We start from the raw sequence: 20,525 nt of genomic DNA on the forward strand, positions 1-20,525 counted from the left end.
AGGAAGACTTACTTTTCATTTTTATATGTTTTCATAATTCTTGAATATTTTAACATGTGAATTTGGTACATGTATTTCTTTTTAATTAAAAGTCATATTTATATAAAAAGAAGAAAAAGAAAATGTTTCTTACACATATATATTTGGTAATGAAATAGTAGGCAGTCAAAACTCAAAACTGCTCAATTTCCTTTTTCTAAGCATGGGATCAAAGTAGATCATATTTAAGGCAAGTTGTTTTCTCCACTTTCTTCTACATAAAAAACCATATGTATAATTTGAGGACTAAAGTGCAGTGTCATTTAAATGTAATTTTTCTTCTTTTATGAAAAAGCAATAGTCTAGCCAAGTGTATCTTAGATCCAGAACATTCCCATTTGAGGTTAGATGGAGGAGGACAGCAAAGGGGGTAAGTCATTGGGCCTTTTGCCTACTGCTGTAGTCATCAGAACTATGAAAATATACTATAGTTTTCTTCCTGTTGCCACTATTATCTGTGTGCATAGATCTATCTGAGCACCTACCTCATAGAACAAGAGGCCTGGAAGTTGAGGCATGATGTCACTAAGCCTGAGTCCCTTGGCCTAATGCTATCAAATATCACCAAAATTCCTACCCCACTCACTCCAATCTTAACTTTCAGCAAGCTAGTTTCCCTGCATGGAATACTTCCAAAGACTTTAGCTCTGATTATCATACCCTGAATGACCACAAAAAATCCTTCAATTTTTCCAAAAGCCTTCTATGTCTGAGCTACAAAGATTTGAGCCAGAATTTATACACTGATTGCATGTTCTCTACCAGATTATGCTCTATATTTCCCATTTTTAAGGTTTGACAATGTGATAGGTTTTAGTAAGTAAATAAAATGAGAATTTTCCCAGGCTATAATCTAAAAGGTAAAGGGAAAATTTCCTCAGGCTTTCTAATCTAAATGAAAATATTTTCTAGATACATATTAATTTATCTGGTTAATTAATGAAAAGAGGTCTTATCTTATTTCATATTTACAGTATCAGTTAAAGCAATATTTTTATAGAAGGAGAAAACAAAGCTCAAAGAGGTTAAGCAGGCTGCTCAAAGATATACAGATCATAGATAATGAAGTAGATAATGGATGTCAGATCTGTATTCTTCCAAATATCATGCTTACTGAAAAAGAGAGCCAATATAGCAAAATACAGATGCAAGAGATTCATGAAAGGCTAGAAAAATGCACTTACATAGATGTGAAATACAACAATATGATTAAGTTCAAAAACTGAACTAGGTCTACAGGTGAAATATTACTACACACTTACTAGATAGCTAAATAGTAGCAATACTAAATGCTGATTAGGATTCAGAGAGAATGTAAAATGACATTGGTGCTTAGAATGTAAAATGACACAGTCATTCTGGAAAACAGTGTGGCAGTCTCTTAAAATGCTAAACATGCCCTTACCATTTGAGCCAGCAATTACACTCCCGAGCATTTGTCTCAGAGAAGTGAAAATGTATGTCTTCACAAAAACCTGTACACAATTGTTCATTGAGGCTTTATCAGTAATAGCTAAAATGTGAAAACAATTAAAATGCCCTTCAATCAGTGAACAGTTAAACAGCCTTGGTGCACCCATACCCTAGAAAACTATTCAGCAATAAAAAAGAATCAACTATTGATACGAGGAAGACCCTGGGTAGATCTCAAGGACATTCTGCTGAGTAAAAGAAGCCAACCTCAAAAAAATCACACACTTGCATTAATGTAACATTCTTGAACTGATAAAATTATAGAAATGGAAAACAGACCAAGGGTCAGGGATTGTAGGGAGGGTTGGGTAAGTGGGAATGATTGTTAAGGGGTGAGGTGAGGTAAATCTCTGTGGTGACAGACTAGTTTCATATCTTGACTGAATTTCAAGAATCTATGATTGTGATAAAATGACATAGTGCAACATACACACATTGGATGAATGCAAAATTACTGGTTTTGATATTGAACTATGATTATATAAGATGTAACCATTGGAGAAACTAAGTAAAGGATACATGAGACCCCTCTATGTTATCTTTGTGACTTCTTCTTATTATCAATTATTATTTCCAAATGAAAAAAAATTTTTTAAATTGTACCTTGGGTGTTTTAGTATTCTGGGGCTGCCATAACAAAGAACCACAAACTTGGTAGCTCAAACCACAGAATGTATTGTCTACTATTTCTGGAGGCTAGAAATTCAAAATCAAAATGTTAACAGACTTGGTTCCTTCCCAGGGCGGTGAGAGAGAACCTGTTCCATTCCTCTCTCCTAGGTTCTGGTAGCCTCAGGCATTCCTCGGCTTGTAGATGGTTTGTTTCTCCCTGTCTTCACAATGTCGTTCCTTTATGCATGTCTGTCTCTATGTCCAAATTTTCCTTTCTAATAAGGACACCAGTCATATTGGATTGGTGATCCTAATGATCTCATCTTAACTCGACCAGTTGCAAAGACCCTGTTTCCAAGTATGCTCACATTCATAGGCACTAGGAGTTAGAACTTCAACCTCTTTGTGAGGGGTACACAATTCAATCCATAATACTGAGTCTAAAAGAATTGACTGTGTGAGTACATGAGAGATAACTTCATTTAAAGGCAGTTTACATTTTAAAAGAAAAAAGAATGAAAGAAAGAAGGAAGGAAGGAAGGCAAACCCTGACTACTGTAGATCCATTGGTCAAGCATCATCCTGCAAAGCAAAAGGTCACCAGTTGGATTTCTAGCCAGGGCACATGCCTGGGTTATGGGTTGCCCTTAGTCACGGCAAGTATGATCAGTGTTTATATCTCACAAAGAGGTTATCTCTCCCTCTCTTTCTCCCACCCGTCCCCTCTCTCTAAAAATAAATAAGCATTTTCTTAAAAAAGAAACAAGCTAACAAACAAAAACCTCCAGTTTTAGTTGATCATAGGCTCAACCTAAATCAATAGTTTAACAAAACTTCAGTGTGGTGGAGACTCGGGAAGGGTAACTCAATCAGTACACACAGGTGGTAGCCCCAGAGGGATAATTAAGCAACTGGTTAGATTCCCCTGAGAAGAGTGGGGTCTAAACCTTAAGCTGGGATCTCCAGACTAGAGCACCAGAAACTAAAACATACAGAGATAAGAACCAGCAGGATTTCACTCTCCCACAAATGTCAGCTGGAGACACAAAGAGCCATTTAAAGAGCCAACACACAACTTTTCATTTGTAGCAACTCTCCCTAGGATCCAGCAAAGATGAGAGCAGAGTGGGCTAGAGACACATGAGGATGACTGGGGAGAGAAGCTTTGGTGACAGAACTAAGAGAGTAGCTGCTAGAGCCCCAGAGCTGAGTCATCCCCCATACAGCAGCAGCTAAGGCAGAGCAGCAGCAGCAGCTTGACAGGAAACAATAGCCCAGATACCAGGAGGAATTCTTCCTGCCCCATAGTGCTAAAACCTGACTGCTAAATGCAGAGTGACTAAATTAACAACTGAAGGAGACAGCCACAGAAAGTAGATCTCTGGAAGTCTGGAACTGGCTGCCTAAGGTCAGATTGGGTCAACATCTGATATTACCAGAGGCAGATCCAGAAAGAAAAATCAGTGGTAAATACTACAGGCTACCGAGAGGAAATACCCTCTGGTCTTCTCCATGATTAGCAATATTTTCTTTCCTACATACTTTTTAAACATTCATTTCTTATCCATCAAGTTTGTGCATATTAAGTCACTAGATTTTATATTTATTTCTCTCCTGCCTTAATCTCCTTACACCTTTATTAATACTGGTTCATTTGCTGTTGATGGTATGATTATTGGGTGGGACTCATTTTTGAGGATGTGGGTTTGTTTTCTGGGAAAACAAATCTACATGGCAGCCAGTATTCTTCTGGCAGCATCTGCACAATAGCATACAAGACATAGTGGGCAGACTGACCCTAAATCAACTAGCTATAGGGAAGGACCCACCAAAGAATAACCCAAAAACAATTAAAACCCAAACACATACAGAGAACTAAGATAAACAATATAAAGGGCATCCGGAGAGCATCAAGTTCAGGAGATCAAACAAACTGCACCACTGAATCTCACAGGTCTCCTACCATAGAAGTTCAAAACACAAACTCAGGGAGTCAAAACAGATCAATTTAAGAAGCAGAAGCAAACAAGAAAAGTCTCACAAATATTGGAAAGACAAAGAAACAACCCCCAATTGAAAGGAAAGGAGGAATCTTCAGAAAGAGTACTAAATGAAATGGAGGCAAATCAACTACCAGATATCGAGTTCAAAGCAATGATTATAAGGAAGCTCAAAGAGCTCACTGAGAATTACCAAAAGCTACAAGGAAGCTATGAGGAACTTACTGTAAACTATATCAGCATGAAACATGACATAGAAACTATCAACAAGAGCCAACAGGAAATGAAGAATACATTTTCTGAATTGAAGAACACTGTAGAAGGCATCAAAATCAGGCTAGATGAAGCATAGGATTAGCAAGATGGAAGACAAGGAAGAAAAAAACTCCCAGAAAGAGCTAGAAAAGGAAAAAGACTCAAAAAGAATGAAGAGGCGTTAAGGGAAATTCAGGACAACATGAACATAATAATATCCATATAATAGGGATACCAAAAGAAGAAAAAGAGGAGCAAGGGATAGAAAACCTGTTTGAAAAAGTAATGATGGGAAACTTCCCTAATTTGATGAAAGAAAAAGTCAGGAAGCAGAGAGGACCCAATAAAGGGGACCCCAAAGAGGCCCAATACAAAACACATAATTAAAAAGGCAAAACTCAAAGACAAAGGAAGAATCTTAAAAACAGCAAGGTAGAAAGGGGAAATAACAACTAGGGAACCCCAATAAGGCTAGTAGCTGACTTCAAAATAGAAACACTACAAGTCAGAAGGAAATGGCAAGAAATATTTCAAGTAATGAAAAGCAAAGGTCTACAACCAAGACTATTCTACCATCAAGGCTCTCAATTAAAACGAAGGCAAAATAATGAGTTTCCCAGACAAAAGAAGACTAAAAGAATACACCTCCACCAAAGCAGCACTGCAACATAAGCTAAAGGAACTGCTTTAGGGAGAGGAAGAAAAAGTGTGAGAGAGAGAAACACAGGTCCGCAGGGAGTAAAAACTCAATGAATAAGCACTATCAAAAATAACCTTAAATGTAAATGGATTAAATGCTTCAATCAAAAGACATAGGGTACCTGAATGGATAAGGAAACATGACCCCCACATATGCTGCCTAGAAGAGACCCACCTCAGAACAAAAGACCTATGCAGACTGAAAGTGAAGAGTTGGAAAAAATATTCCAAGCAAATGGACAGGGGGAAAAAAAGCTGGGATAGCAATACTTATACCAGACAAAAGAGACTAAAAAAAAAAAAAAAACTCAATAAAAAGAGACCCAGAGGACACTTCAATACTCAAGGGAAGAAAACTCAGGGAAGAATCCACCAAGAAGGTAACCAAAATAAGAGTAACCAAACATATAAGGAAAATTTTGGAGGACTTCAAGAAAGATATTGACAGCAACACACTTCTACAGGGGATTTTAACAACCCAATGTCAAAAATGGATAGATTTTCCAAACAAAATATTAACAAGGATATCGTGGCATTGAACAACGCCCTAGATCAAATGGACTTAACTGATACACATAGAACTTTTCATCCCAAAGAAGCAAAATACACATACTTTTCAAATGCAGATGAAACATTTTCAAAGACAGACCACATGATAGGACAGAAAACAAGCCTCAACAAATTCAAGAAAACTGAAAAATTATCAAGCTTTTTCTTGGACCACAGGATCAGAAACGAAAAACCAACCTCAAGGAAAACACTCAAAAACACTCAAATTCATGGATATTGAATACCATGCTATTAAACAATGAATGGGTCAAGAATGATATCAAGAGGGAAATCAAAAAGTTTCTGGAAACAAATGTCAATGAACATATAAGAACAGTCCAAAACTTCTGGGACACAGCAAAGGCAGTCCTGAGAGGGAAGTTCATAGTGATATCTTTTTTAGGCCTACCTAAAAAAGATAGAAACATTTCAAATAAACAACATAACCCTACATCTACAAGAACTGGAGGAACAATGACAAACAAGCCCAGAGCAAGCAGAAGAAAGGAAATAACCAAGATCAAAGCAGTAGCAAATGTTGTAGAGACTAAAAGAACAATTCAAAGGATCAATATATCCAGGAACAGGCTATTTGAAAAGATAAACAAAATTGACAAGCCTTTAACCAAACACATCAAGGGGAAAAAAGGATAGAACCCAAATAAATAAAATCAGAAATGAGCCCTGGCTGTTGTGGCTGAGTGGGTTGAGTGCAGGCCTGTGAACAAAAGGGTCACTGGTTCAATTCAGTCAGAGCACATGCCTGGGTTGCAGGCCAGATCCCCAATAGGGGATGTGCTACAGGCAACCAATATTGATGATTCTCTACCTCTTACTCTCTCCTTTCCCTGCTGTCTAAAAATAAATAACATCTTTAAAAAGGAAAGAAAATATTGATATCTTTAAAAAATAAATGAAAGAGGAGAAATTACAACGGATACCATGCAAATACAGAGGACTGTAATAATTTACTATGAAGAACCATAAGCCAAAAAAATTGAAAACATAGTTGAATGGACAAGTTTCTACAAAAATATAATCTTGCTAAATTGAATCAAGAAGCAGATAGCTAGAACAGACCAAAGATAGCTAGTGAAATTCCAAGAGTAATAAACAAATCTCCTTGCACACAAAAGACCAGACCAAATGATTTCAAAGAACTTTACAAAACATTTAAGGAAGAACTACCCCCTATCCTTCTCAGGCTATTCCAACAAATACAAGAAAAGAGAAGACTCCCAAACTCTTTTTAGGAAGCCAGCATCATCCTAATCCCAAAACCAGACAAAGACACAACAAAGAAAGAAACCTATAAACCAACATCACTGATGAACACAGATGCAAAAATCCTCAAGAAAACATTGGCAAACTGCATCCAACAATACATTAAGTATGTCATTCACCATAATCAAGTGTGATTCATCACCGGGATGTAAGGATGGTGCAATATTCACAAATCAATAAATATAATAAAGGAAAGAAAAAATCACATGATCATATCAACAGATGTGGAAAAAGCTTTTGATTAGGTACAGCACACGTTTGTGATAAAAACACTCAGCAAAGTTGGAACAGAGGGAAATACTTCAACATAATAAAGGCCACATTCAAGAAACCTACAGCTAATATCATACTCAACAAGGAAAACTAAAAACATTCCCTCTAAGATCAGGCACTAGACAAGGGTATCCACTTTCACCACTTCTATTCAAAAAGGTATTGGAAGGTCTAGCCACATCAATCAGACAAGAAAAAGAAACAAAAGGCATCCAAATTGGAAACCAAGAACCAAAACTCTCATTGTTTGCAGATGACATGATAGTGTACACAGAAAATCCTATAGACTCCACCAAAAAACTACTCGACCTAATGAGTGAATTTGGCAAAATAGCAGGATACACAGTCAATATTCAGAAATCAAAGGCATTTATGTACACCAACAATAAAATATCAGAAAGAGAAATCAGGAAAAAAACAATCTCATTTGATATAGCAACAAGAAAAATAAAGTATCAAAGAATAAACCTAACCAAGGAGGTAAAAGACCTTAACTCAGAAAAGTACACAACACCGAAGGAAGAAATTAAGGAAGGCAAAAACAAATGTAAGCCTATATCATGTTCATGGATTGGAAGAATTAACATTATCAAAACGTCCATATTACCCAAACCAGTTTATAGATCAATGCAATCTCAATTAAAATACCAATGACATATTTCACTGATATAAAACAAACATTTCAAAACTTTATGGGGAGCCATAAATGACCCCAAAGAGCCTCAGCAATTTTGAGAAAGAAGAACATAGTAGGAGGGATCACAATACCTGATATCACACTGTATTACAAAGCCACTGTAATAAAAACAGTATGGCACTGGCATAAGAACATACACAGAGACCAACAGAACAGAGAGCCCAGAAATAAACACAAGTCTCCATAGTTGATTAATATTTGGTAAAAGGGGCAGAAGCATAAAATGAAGTAAAAATAGCCTTTTCAACAAATGGTGTTGGGAGATTTAAAGAGCTACATACATGCAAAAAAAAAATGAAATTCAACTACCAACACACATCACACACCAAAATAAACTCAAGATGGGTAAAAGACTTAAATATAAGCTGTGATACCACCAAAGTCCTAAAGAAGAACATTGGCACGAAAATCTCAGATATTCCATGCAGCAATATTTTCACCGATATGCCCCCTAGAGCAAGTGACATAAAGGAAATAGTAAACAAATGGGACTTCATCAAACTAAAAAGCTTCTGCATGGATAAAGAAAATATCAGGAAAATGAAAAAGGAAACCAACTTTATGGGAAAATATATTTTCTAAAGATACCTCGGACAAGAGTTTGATCTCCAAAATATATAAAGAACTCATATGACTCCACTCCAGGAAGACAACCCAATTAAAAAACAGGTGAAGGACCTGAACAGACACTTCTTCAAGGAGGACATACAGAGGGCCCAAAAGGCATATGAAAAGATGCTCAGCATTACTAGCCATCAGAGAGAGGCAAATTAAAACCACAATAAAATACCACTTCACACTGTTGAGAATGGCCATCATAAACAAAACAACAAACAAATGCTGGCAAGGTTGTGGAGAAAAGGGAACTCTAACACACTGCTGGTGGGAATGCAGACTGGTGCAGCCATTGTGGAAAACAGTATGGAATTTCCTCAAGAAATTAAAAATGGAACTACCTTCTGACCTGGCAATTCCACTGCTGGGATTATACCCTAAAAATCCTGAAACACCAATTTAAAAGATCCTATACACTCTGGTATTCACAGAAGCACAATTTATAATAACGAAGTGTTGGAAGCGACTTAAGTGCCCATCATTAAATGAGTGGATCAAAAAATTGTGATACATTTACACAATGGAATACACAGAGCAGAAAGAATGAAGGAATTCCTACCCTTCACAACAGCACAGACGAAACTGAAGAGCATTATGCTAAGTGAAATAAACCAGGCAGTGAAAGACAAATACCACACCTATAAGTGGAATCTAATCAACAAAACAAACAAGCAAGCAAAATATAACCAAAGATATTGAAATACAGAACAATCTTACAGTAACCAGAAGGGAGAGCAGAAGGGGATAACAAGGGAAGAAGGGGAAAGGTTGTCAAGGAATATGTATAAAGGATCTACAGACAAAGCCAAAGGTAAGAAGGATTTAGAGTGGGTTGGTGGATAGTGGTGGCAGGAAAATGGAGACAACTGTACTTAAACAATTTTTAAAATGCTAAAAAATAATAAAAAACACAAAATTAAAAAATGCAAAAATAATAAATCAAATATAGAAAATTTTTAAAATCTGCTTAAAAAGTAAATACTATCTTCCAGGCTAAAGGACAAACATGCATCTTTAAGTTGAAAAATGTTTGAGAAAAGTATTCTCCACATTGATATTAATATTACCTTTTTGATCGTAAAAAGCTTGATTTAATATTATCTTTACTAATAGTTCTAGTGTGACTATTTACTTTTTCTAATTGACATGTGGAGAATTTGGTTGATCAGAAATTTATTTATCAATCAATTTTAAAATGACATCATGTTTAATCTAGAACTGAATATAAGTGAGAAACATTATTGTGCTCACTAACCACAAAAATTGTATTTCTCTGACTCTTCATAACAAGAGACTCCATGTCATCAAACATACCAAGTATTTTTAAGATTGCTTTTTGAGGAAATGACATCAAATATACCCCAAATGTTTGTTTTCCCATGCGAAACATTATTATGTAATTATAGAGATTTCTGCAGAATTTGTTTTTAAAACTTACTAGATGCTTAAAAAAAACTTACTAGATGCTGTTCAACTAAAAATTTTTTTAAAAACTATAATATGAGATGTTTGAAATTCTTGGACTTCTACTTTTTATGTGGTTCATTTTTCAATTTTTCTGTCTTGTTTCTATTTTAAAAGATAAGAGATTCCAAGCTATTATTACCTAAAATAGCACATGGGAAAACAAATCTTAATGATTTTAAAGGATTTGTAACAGGTGAACTGATTTTAGCTTGATTTGCATAATTATTCTTTTTTCTCATTTAGTTGATGTACTTCTGCATAAGTATTCATTACACTTTTTGTTGTCAACCAATTAATTATTGGAATTAATTAAATTATACATGGTTAATAACATATTTTGTAAATATTTTTAAATTTATTTTTAGAGAGAGGAGAAGGGGAGAATAAAGTGGGAGAGAAACATCAATGTGTGATTGCCTCTTGCAGGGCCTCTACTGAGGATGTGGCCTGCAACACAGACCTGTGCCCTGACTGGGAATCAACCAGCAACCCTTTGGTTCGCAAGCTTATGCTCAATCCACTGAGCTACACCAGCCAGGGCTATATTTTTAAAAACTGTATAATGGTGAAAACTATTATGAAAGGTAAAGATTTGAGGTTGTGGTAGATGAATTGAAGACAGTTCTTCCAGCCTTCAGTGATGCGGACACTGGCCTGCAGTGCCTGCAGCGTTATGGATGGAAAATCAAGACAAATTCACAGGGACTACCAAGTCCTGTGGAGGAAAAGGGATGGCACAGCTACTCTCTCAAGGCGGGAGAGACTCAGAATGGCCTGGCCACTTTCTCAAGGAGAGAGCGCGCCGACCCTTGCCTAGACAGGCTTTTATTGGGTTTAATTTGCGCAGAACTACAGGTACAGCTCATTAATCACTGTCAGGCAGTAAGGATCAAACACTAGATAACATACAAAGAACTATTAGGGCTTCTTCTGAGTCAGGGTCTATCAGCTAAAAGGCTACCAAACTTTGGGAAAACAAATTCATGTTCTGCCCGGGGCCTTTATCATTTAGCTAAGAGCATTCTTAGCAAAGAATAAATGCATGAGTAAGTGAAGGAATCAATGAATGTGTGAGTAAATATGAGTTAGTGAATGAGTGAATGAATATATGAGCAAGTATATGAGTGGGTGAATGAGAGAGTGTATAAGTGGAAGAGTGAGTGAATGAATGAGTGAGAAAGTGAATGAGTGGGTGAAGGAATGAGCGAATTAATAAACAAATGAGTGAATAAGTGAGCGAATGAATGAATGAATGAGTGAATGCATGAGTGAGTGAATAAGTGAAGAATGAATAACTGACAGAGGGGAATGATTGAGTTTGGACAACACTCTAGTAAAGCGCTCACTGAAGACAAAGCACGGAGGGTGAACCATGTGTGAAACATAGCCTCCCACTGAGAGTGACAAGAGCTCTTAGGACGCCGCTGCCCTCGTACTCGTACCGGGGCACCAACGGCCGGCTTGCCTTCTGTCGCTGAAGCGCCCTTGGTCCGGGTCTTAGCTAGGTCCGAAGGCTGAGGGCTTTGGAGCGCGTGTCTGAGACTAGTTGCCCTACTCGACCCCGCAAACCCGGCGCTCGCAGCCTTACCTGGCTCGCTACACTTCTTCAGGTGGGAAGCCGCGTCAGTGCGGCAAAAGACCTCCCGTCCAGGTCAGGGAGCGGTGCTGAGAGGACTGTGCCCAGGGCGAGCGGTCTGAAAAACCGGCGAGCGGCCGAAAGCGCGTCCCCCAATCCCAGGCCGAATGGGCGTCCAGCTTCTTCACAGGCCTCAGGAGTTACCAAGTCAGCGGCCTCGGGCCTTAGTTCTGCTAGGTAGAAGTGTGCAGCTGAGCCATTGAGCGGGGGCGGGGCTAGATGGGGGTGGGAGTGGGATGAGCCAACAGAGTGGGGCCGGGTTGGCGGGGGCTGGGATTCGGCGGGTAAGGCTGGGATATGGGCAGGGTCAGGGGAGGAGCCGGAGGACGAGAGCGAGGGCGCCTGGTTGGGGAGGAGCCGGAGGGAGCTTGCTGTGTTGGGGGAGGGGTTGGGCGGGGTGGAGGGCGTCACGTAAGCAGGGTAAGAGGAGGAGCCCCAGGCTGCAGGCTGGGTGTACTGTTGAGCAGGAGGCTCCTCACCGCAGCCCATGAAGAGTCGCCAACCTGCGTCCTGACCGATCTCCGCTGATCTGCCGGAAAGCGTTGGGCGGCGCGGCGTGGGCATGGGCACCCTGGCGACTTAGTACCATCCGGCAGCAAGGGTTCCAGCTGGCTGCAGGACTGACTGTACAGAAGCCAGAAGCAGCGGCAGCGCGGCCGGGAACCCTGAGCATGGAACCCATCTGCAGCGCGCTGCCCGCCATACCCTCGCAAAAGCTCGCAGACTTGCGCTTCCTCAGCCGAGGCGCATCCGGCACCGTGTCGTCTGCGCGCCACGCGGACTGGCGCGTGCAGGTGGCCGTGAAGCACCTGCACATCCACACCCCTCTGCTAGACAGGTAGGCCCTTCCGCACCACCGCGAAGACTGCGGTAACCTGGAAGTCCGGCTCCCTCCCTGCGCCTAGTCCTCACGCACTGTCCCCGTGGTGGGCGTTTCCCTGGGTCCCTGCCTCGCGTTCCCGGCAGCGCTGCCCACAGGGCTTTGAGCATCAGTGGGGCTGGGCCGGGCACCCAGCACGGGGCGTCGTGGTTGTCCCTGTAGGCTCTGGGTCTAGGACGTCTGGGCTTGGGGCCCTTGTACTCTGTGGCTGGCTGAACGCTTAGTCAACTGAGGCTTATTCTCACAAGAGAGCCTGTCGCAGAGGATATACTGTGCTTTCTGCTAACAGTGACCTGAATTAGAACTTATACAGGACCAGAAACTTGGACAGCCTGGCACATCCTGCAGGACTCAGTGGGAGCTCTAGTTTCTGTTTCCAGGAAGCACTGCAACCGCGCACGGCCGGCCCTGACTTCCCATTGCTCAGGGGTCACTCTTCCTGTCCATTCTCCTGAGCTCACATCCGAGTCGAGGTGGCCCGTGTCAAACCCCTTCCTCAGCTTTGGCCCCTAAGTTTCTTAGCTGCTCTGGTATCAGGCATGCCTGGCCCAGATCTCTGCAGACTGGCGACGCCCCTAAGGCGGTCCCACCTCATTTACACCCCAACCCTAGTCTCGTCAACGCAGGGTGTGGCCTCTTTACCCTGGGCCTTTAATTCTGTGCAGCAAGTGCAAGGGGAGTGTGTGGACCGTATGTAGCCGACCTGCGGGGGTGGGGGTGGGGTGAAATCAACTGCAAATACACTGAAAGCCACTTTGTTGAGAGCCAGTGCTGAGGGTCTGTTCTAAAGCTAATTGACCCTCCATTGTGGATATTAATTAAAGTTCTGTGCCTTGTAGGGGCCAAGGAATGAAGAGGGAGTTCTCTTTGCTTACTCATTAATAATTTCATAATCTAAAATTCTTCACTAAATGCGTAGGAAATTAATTCTGTCTTCAAAAAAGCCATAAGACTAGTGAAATACTCCGACATCTCTGCATCACATGCTTTTCTACCACTTGGTTCCTGGCATGTGGACATCAGCAGTATTTGCATAGACTGAGCACAGGGCTGAGCTGTGCGCTGTTGGCTCACAGGCTATTTCCTCACTTATAAAATGTGAATAATAAATACATGGACTTCTTGGGCTCTGGTGCGGATAATGTTTGCTTTGTTCTTTGGGGTCACCTGAAAGAAAAGTTTGTGTGATGGTTCTTGTTCTTACTTTAGCAATTGGTTAGTCCTCCTCCATAACCTGTTTTCAGCTCCTGAGTGGCCATTCCCCAACAATTTCCCAACTCCTCATGAGTAGATGGTATTGACAGGTCATTCAAACACCCTGTAGATACCATAAGTGGGGTTTTTGGTGATAAGTCTACAGAAGCTATATTTTACATTTTTTATTGTTGTTCAATTACAGTCATTCCAGTTCTACCCCCATTGCTTTCCCCGTTCAACTGTCTGCTCCCAAAGAAAATCCCACCATTGTCCTTATCCATGGGTCCTTTATACATGTTCCTTGACTTAACCCTTCCCATTCTTTCCCCTTTTACCCTTGCCACCCCCACCCTGGTCACTGTCAGTTTGTTCTTTATTTCAGTGTCTCTGTTTCTTTTCTGCTTATTTGTTTGCTTTGTTGATTACATTCTACTTATAAGTGAGATCATATGGTATTTGTCTTTTATTGCTTGGCTTATTTCACTTAGCATAATGCTCTCCAGTTTCATCCATGCTGTTTGCAAAGGATAGGAGTTCCTTCATTCTTTCTGCTGTGTAGTATTCCGTGTGTAAATGTACCACAATTTTTTGATCCACTCATTTAATGATGGGCACCTAGAATGTTTCCAGCCCTTGGCTACTGTAAATAACGCTGCTATGAACATTGGGGTGCATAGGTTCTTTCGAATTGGTGTTTCAGGATTCTTAGGCTATAGTCCCAGTAGTGGCATTGCCAGATCAAAAGGCAGTTCTATTTTTAGTTTCCTGAGGAAATTCCATACTGTTTTCCACACTGGCTGACCAGTCTGCATTCCCACAAACAGTGTATTAAGGTTCCCTTCTCTCCACAGCCTTGCCAGCATTTGTTGTTTGTTGTTTTGTTTATGGTGGCCATTCTGACTGGTGTGAAGTGGTATCTCATTGTGGTTTTAATTTGCATCTCTCTGATGGTAGTGATATTGAACATCCTTTCATCTGCCTCTGGGCCCTCTATGTCCCTCTTGGAGAAGTATCTGCTCAGGACCTGGCCCATTTTTTTAAATGGGTTGTCTTGTCTTCCTAGTATAGAGTCATGTGAGTTCTTTATGTATTTATAAAATCAAATCTTTGCAAATATTTCAAAAATTTATATGGAACTATAAATGACCCTAAAGAGCCTCAGTAATTTTGAGAAAGAAGAACAAAGTAGGAGGGATCACAGTACCAGTTATCAAACTATTTTACAAGGCCACTACAATCAAAACAGTCTGGTACTGACTGCATAAGAACAGATACATAGACCAATAGAGCAGAATAGAGCACCCAGAAATAAACCCAAGTCTCTATGGTCAATTAATATTCAAAAAGGGGGGGCATTAGCATAAAGTGGAGTGAAAATAGCCTCTTCAGTAAATGCTGTTGGGAGATCTGGACAGTTGCATGTACAAAAAGATGAAACTAGACCACCAACTTACACCATACACCAAAATAAACTCAAGATGAATGTAAGACTTAAATGTAAATCATGACATCATAAATGTCCTAAAGAGGCAGGAAAATTTCAGATATCACATGCACTAGTATTTTCACCTATATGTCCCCTAGGGCAAGGGATATGAAGGAAAATAAACAAAAGTGACTACATCAAATTAAAAAGCTTCTCCACAGCTAAAGAAACCATCATTGAAATGAAAAGGAAACCGACCGTTTGGGGAAACATTTGCCAGTGACACACCTTGGACAAGGGTTTGATCTCCAAAACACATTTTTATTTTTAAATATATAAAAAACTATTTTAAACTGTTTTGGCTTTTTCTGTTTTCCCACTCACTAAATCTTCCCAAAACCTGACTTGAAGAACCTACTGTCTTCTTTGATCATGCACTAGAATGGAAAGAACAAGCTTTAGAGTCCCACAATTGTAACTCAAATCTGATTCCAAACCTGCCACTTATTGGCATGACCATTAGAAAATTACGAACTGACTGGAGCCTCAGTGTCCTCAGGTATAAAGTGGGGTAATGAACCAAACTTGAGGGGTTGATAGTAGAATGACAGGGTATATAAAATGGCTGACACATAATAGATCAAAATAGAAGGGAGAATGCCTCATACCCTTCCTACTGGGAGGAGGAAAGAGTGTAGTAAGTACCACTGAAAGTTTTCCAGCATGTCCATCTGTCTGTTGTTCTTTCTCAGAGTGCCCATCCTCTGTCTCCTGCCAGTGTGCTACCCAGTAACTCTCTTGTTGACCTACATCTCTTGATGCAAATGCACAACTGTTACAACTTAGGGAAAGAAGTTTAATTAAAACATGTCCCTCACCTGGGAGCTTAATAAATGGGTGAAGAGCAAAGTGTGTACCCTCGTGTAACTCTTCAATTGTAAACATATATGATCATTTATTCAAAACATAAATGACTAAGGTTTTTGCTATATTTTTGGTTTTGTTTACTTTTAAAGCAGGCCTTATTGTTTGGTTTGGAATGTCTGTTGCTTTTCTTCTTGCAATAGCCATTTACCCAGAGGTTGGGTGGTTTAAGACCCAACTAATCACCATCATTCACCTAGCAGGCTTCTCCTGGAGACTGTTTTATTTCTATTATTGCTGATACCAACACCCATTCACAGAATGAAAACTGATAACATCTTTAAATCCTTTTGTTTTAAATACCTGTAGTGAGTCAGTCAGTCACCACAGCCTAGAAATGCTAGTTAGCTGGTGTTTTTCTTTCCATTTCCACTGTGACCTTTATAGTTTCAGGCTTTCATTGCTTCACATCTTAACTAGTATTATAGCTAACACCTGACTTTCAAACTCTACCTTTCTGCTGATCCTCCAACCTTCTGTCAGGTGAATCCTAAAAGTTTGTTCTGCTCATGTCATTCCTTTGCTTAAAAACCTGCAGTCACAGCTCATAGACTAGCAAATAAAGTGTAAACACCCTTGTCTGGCTTTAAGGCTCTGAGATGTAGTCCTGCCTGCACCAACAACCTTCACTTCTTTTAAAACTGTTATATATCCTGATTCATATTAGACAACTTGCCATTTTCTAAACATAGCCCTCACTTTAACTTCCTTGAATATATTTGGTATGTATCTATTATCTACTATCTACTACATGCCAGGCACTGTTCCAGGTTCTGGGGACACACAGATGAAAAAGGCAAAGTCCCGCTCATCTTGGAGGCCACATCCATCTTCGATGTCCATTCTCCAAATATTGAGATTCTATCCATCCTTAAAGTGTAGTTGAAATCCCACTCCTCTGACAACTGTGGTGACACCCCAAGCCCAAAGTTTACTTTCTTTACTTTGGGTTCCCACAGTTCTCTATTTATTCATTTAGTTATTTTGAGGGGAGAACTAATCACATTCTGCCTTATATTTTAAGTGTTTATTTTTATTTTTTCATTGTTTTTCTTATTTTTTAATTTTATTAAAGAATAATTGACAAATACAATTGTATATAGTCGTGCACTATGTAAGGACAGGCATATGTTCTAACAACTGCATTGTTAGATGATTTTGTCATTTGTGCAAACATCATGAAGGCACTTGCACAGACCTAAATGGTGTAGACTACTGCACACTGGACTACATGGCACAGCTTATTACTCCTGGGCTACAGGCTGTATAGCATGTTACTGTACAAAATAATACCAGGTTAAGGCATCATAATGGCTACAGTGTCACTAAGTCATAGAAAATTTTCAGCTCCATTACAATCTTATGGATCCATCATTCTATATGGTCCATGGACTGCATATATGACTGGTATTTAAAGTGTGCTTCATGATCTTCTGGCCAAGATGGAGGTGTAGGTAGACACACTGTACCTCTTGGCACAACCAAAGGAAGGACAACAACAAATTTAAAAACAGAAAACAACCAGAACTCCAGAAAATCAAACTGTATAGAGTTCAACAACTAAGGAGTTAAAAAAGAAATATTCATCCAGACTGGTAGGAGGGCTGGAAATAAGCAGCCACTGCTACCTACGGACAGACAGCCTATGCAACTTCTTTATGCAGATTATACTTCTCCAACTGACCCCCAGGCATACCGTCAGCCTGTCCAGGGGTATGGCACTGGTGCTTATGATACCACCACTGCTACAGTCACTACCACCCAGGCCTCCTATGAAGCTCAGTCTGCATATGGAACTCCGCCTGCTTACCCAGCCTACGGGCAACAGCTGGCAGACATGGCACCTGCAAGACCACAGGATGGTAACAAATCGCTGAGACTAATCAGCGTCAATATAGCACAGGGAGCTACAACCAGCCCAACCTGGGGTTCGGACAGAGTAGCTACAGTTGTCCCCAGGTACCTGGGAGCTACCCAATGTAGCCAGTTACAGCACTGCCATCCTATCCTACCAGCTATTCCTCTACACAGCCGACTAGTTCTGATTAGAGTAGTACTCTCAGCAGAATACCTATGGCAACTGCGCAGCTATGGACACCAGATTAGCTGTGGTCAACAAAGCAACTATGGGCAGTAGCCACCCACTAGTTACCCACCCCCAAAGTGGATCCTGTAGCCAAGCTCTAAGTCAATATAGCCAACAGAGCAGCAGCTATGGGTAGCAGAGTTCGTTCCGACAGGACCACCGCAGTAGCATGGGTGTTTATGGGCAGGAGTTTGGAGGATTTTCTGGACCAGGAGAGAACCGAAGCATGAGTGGCCCTGATAACTGGGTCAGGGGAAGAGGGGGATTTGATTGTGGAGGCATGAGCAGAGGTGGCAGGGAGGAGGTTGAGCTGGAATGGGCAGTGCTGGAGAGTGAAGTGGCTTTAATAAGCCTTGTGGACCTCTGGATGAAGGAACAGATCTTGATCTAGGCCCGCGTGTTGATCCAGATGAAAATTCTGACAACAGTGCAATTTATATACAAGGATTAAATGACAGGGTGACTCTAGATGATCTGGCAGACTTCTTCAAGCATGCAGAGTTGTTAAGATGAAGAGAACCAGGAAATCCATGATCCATAAATACTTAGACAAGGAAATGGGAAATCCCAAATGTGTTCTACAGTGTCCTATGAAGATCTGTTAACTGCCAAGGCTGCCGTGGAGTGGTTTGATGGGAAAGATTTCCCAGATAGCAAACTTAAAGTTTATCTTCCTCAGAAGAAGTCTCTGATGAACAGCTTGGGGTTGGGTTTGACACCCCGAGAGGGCAGGGGAATGCTGCCACTGCTCTGTGGAGGTCCAGAGGGCCCAGGAGGCCCTGGGGCTTGAATGGATCACATAGGAGGCTGTGATAGAAACAGAGGAGGCTTTCCCCAAGAGGACCCTGGGATTCCCAAGGGAACCCATCTGGGGGACGAAATGTCCAGCACCAAGTGGGTGACTGGCAGTGTCCCAATCCAGGGTGTGGAAATGAGAACTTTGCCTGGAGAACAGAATGCAGCCAGCATAAGGCCCTGAAGCCTGAAGGCTTCCTCCTACCATCCTTTCCATCTCTGGTGATGACCATGACAGAGGTGGCTCTGGTGGCAGGCAGGGACTGTGGCGGTCCTGGTGGCATGTTCAAAGGTAGCCATGGTGGAGACAGGTGGCTTCTGAGGTGGCCAGTCATTGGACTCTCGAGGTAGCTTTGATGGATGAAGACGAGATGGCCCTGGAGGTCCTCCTGGACCTTTGATGGAACAGATGGAAGGAAGATGAGGAGGGCCTGGAGGCCCTGGAAAAATGGATGAAAGTGAACACCGTCAGGAGGGAAGAGGCCAACCCTACTAGATGCAAAGATGCCACAGAGCTGCATTGACTACCAGATTTTTTTTTTTTAACCAGAAAATGTTTTAAGTTTGTAATTCCATGTTTATAATGTTGGTCACAACATTATGATTATTCCTTGTCTGTACTTTAGTATGTTTCACCATTTGTGAAGAAACAGTAAAACAAGTTAAATGGTAGTGTGCTGAGTTGTTGTTTTTTTTCCTTTTAAAGATGGTTGTTTAAGACTAAATGATGGGAACCCCTTGTGAGCATGCTTAGTATTACTGTAGAGAACCAAAAGGGCCTCTAACTAATTGTAACAATGTTCATGGTTGTTTTTTTTTTGTTAATAAAATTCCAAATGTTTATAAACAAAAAAAAAGAGAAATATAAATAGTAGGTACAAAATAGACATGGAAAGGTTAGGAATAGTATGGGAAATGGGGAAGCCAAAGCACTTATATGTATGACCCATGGACATGAACTAAGCCGAGGGAAATGTGGGTGGGAGGGGGTGCAGGGTGGAGAGGAATAAAGGGGGGCAAATGGGGCAACTGTAATAGCATAATCCATAAAATATATTTAAAAGAAAAAATAAAATGTGCTTCATGATGATTTGATATATATACATTGTGGAATGATTACCAAATCAAGATAATTAACACATCCAAAGAAGACATACAAAAAGCCAACAGGTATTTGAACAGGTTTTCAACATCACTGACCACCAGAAAAAAAATGCAAATCAAAACCACAATGAGTATTGATTTTTCTTATTTTTTTATTTTTCAATTAGAGTTGACATAAAGTATTATATTAGTTTCAGATGTGCAACTCAGTGATTAGACATTATGTAACTTAAAGTGATCACCCTAATAAATCTAGTACCTACATGACACCATACATAGTTATTGCATTATTACTGACTATATTCCCAGTGCTATACATATTTTTCTTAAAAGATTTTTGGGCAGCTGGAAAGTCCAGACTGTTTTTTCATCTTTATATTCTCCATACTGCTGAGCACAATTTATTCTTAATAATAGTTCAATATTTATTTGTTTTGTATATGAGTAAGCAAATGCACCTGGGACCCAGAGTTATCCCAGGCATCTGTTAGAAGCACTCACCTGTTCTCAGTGT

At 40.4% G+C, this 20,525-nt stretch overlaps 1 protein-coding gene, 1 long non-coding RNA gene and 1 pseudogene across 4 annotated transcripts in view; 2 read left to right on the forward strand and 1 right to left on the reverse strand.

The window, feature by feature from the left end:
- LOC118989281 (uncharacterized) overlaps nt 1-11,817 on the reverse strand; it is a 109,781-nt gene extending 97,964 nt beyond the window's left edge. For both annotated transcript variants that reach the window (XR_005066986.1, XR_005066987.1), the window contains exon 1: nt 11,552-11,817. This is a non-coding gene — a long non-coding RNA (uncharacterized LOC118989281). The remainder of the gene's footprint in view (nt 1-11,551) is intronic.
- Nucleotides 11,818-12,093: 276 nt separating this feature from the next.
- RIPK2 (receptor interacting serine/threonine kinase 2) overlaps nt 12,094-20,525 on the forward strand; it is a 54,809-nt gene continuing 46,377 nt past the window's right edge. Inside the window, exon 1 of one of the 2 annotated variants that reach the window (XM_037049325.1) lies at nt 12,094-12,437. In XM_037049325.1, the coding sequence (XP_036905220.1) occupies nt 12,271-12,437 (167 nt within the window). In that variant the 5' untranslated portion in view covers nt 12,094-12,270. The remainder of the gene's footprint in view (nt 12,438-20,525) is intronic. The other variant, XM_037049324.1, reaches the window with a different exon arrangement.
- On the forward strand, nt 17,575-19,625 carry LOC118989282 (RNA-binding protein EWS-like; annotated as a pseudogene).

The sequence above is a fragment of the Sturnira hondurensis genome, unplaced genomic scaffold, assembly GCF_014824575.4.
Source record: "Sturnira hondurensis isolate 20B ecotype Veracruz unplaced genomic scaffold, ASM1482457v3 Scaffold0006474, whole genome shotgun sequence".
NCBI lineage: Eukaryota > Metazoa > Chordata > Mammalia > Chiroptera > Phyllostomidae > Sturnira > Sturnira hondurensis.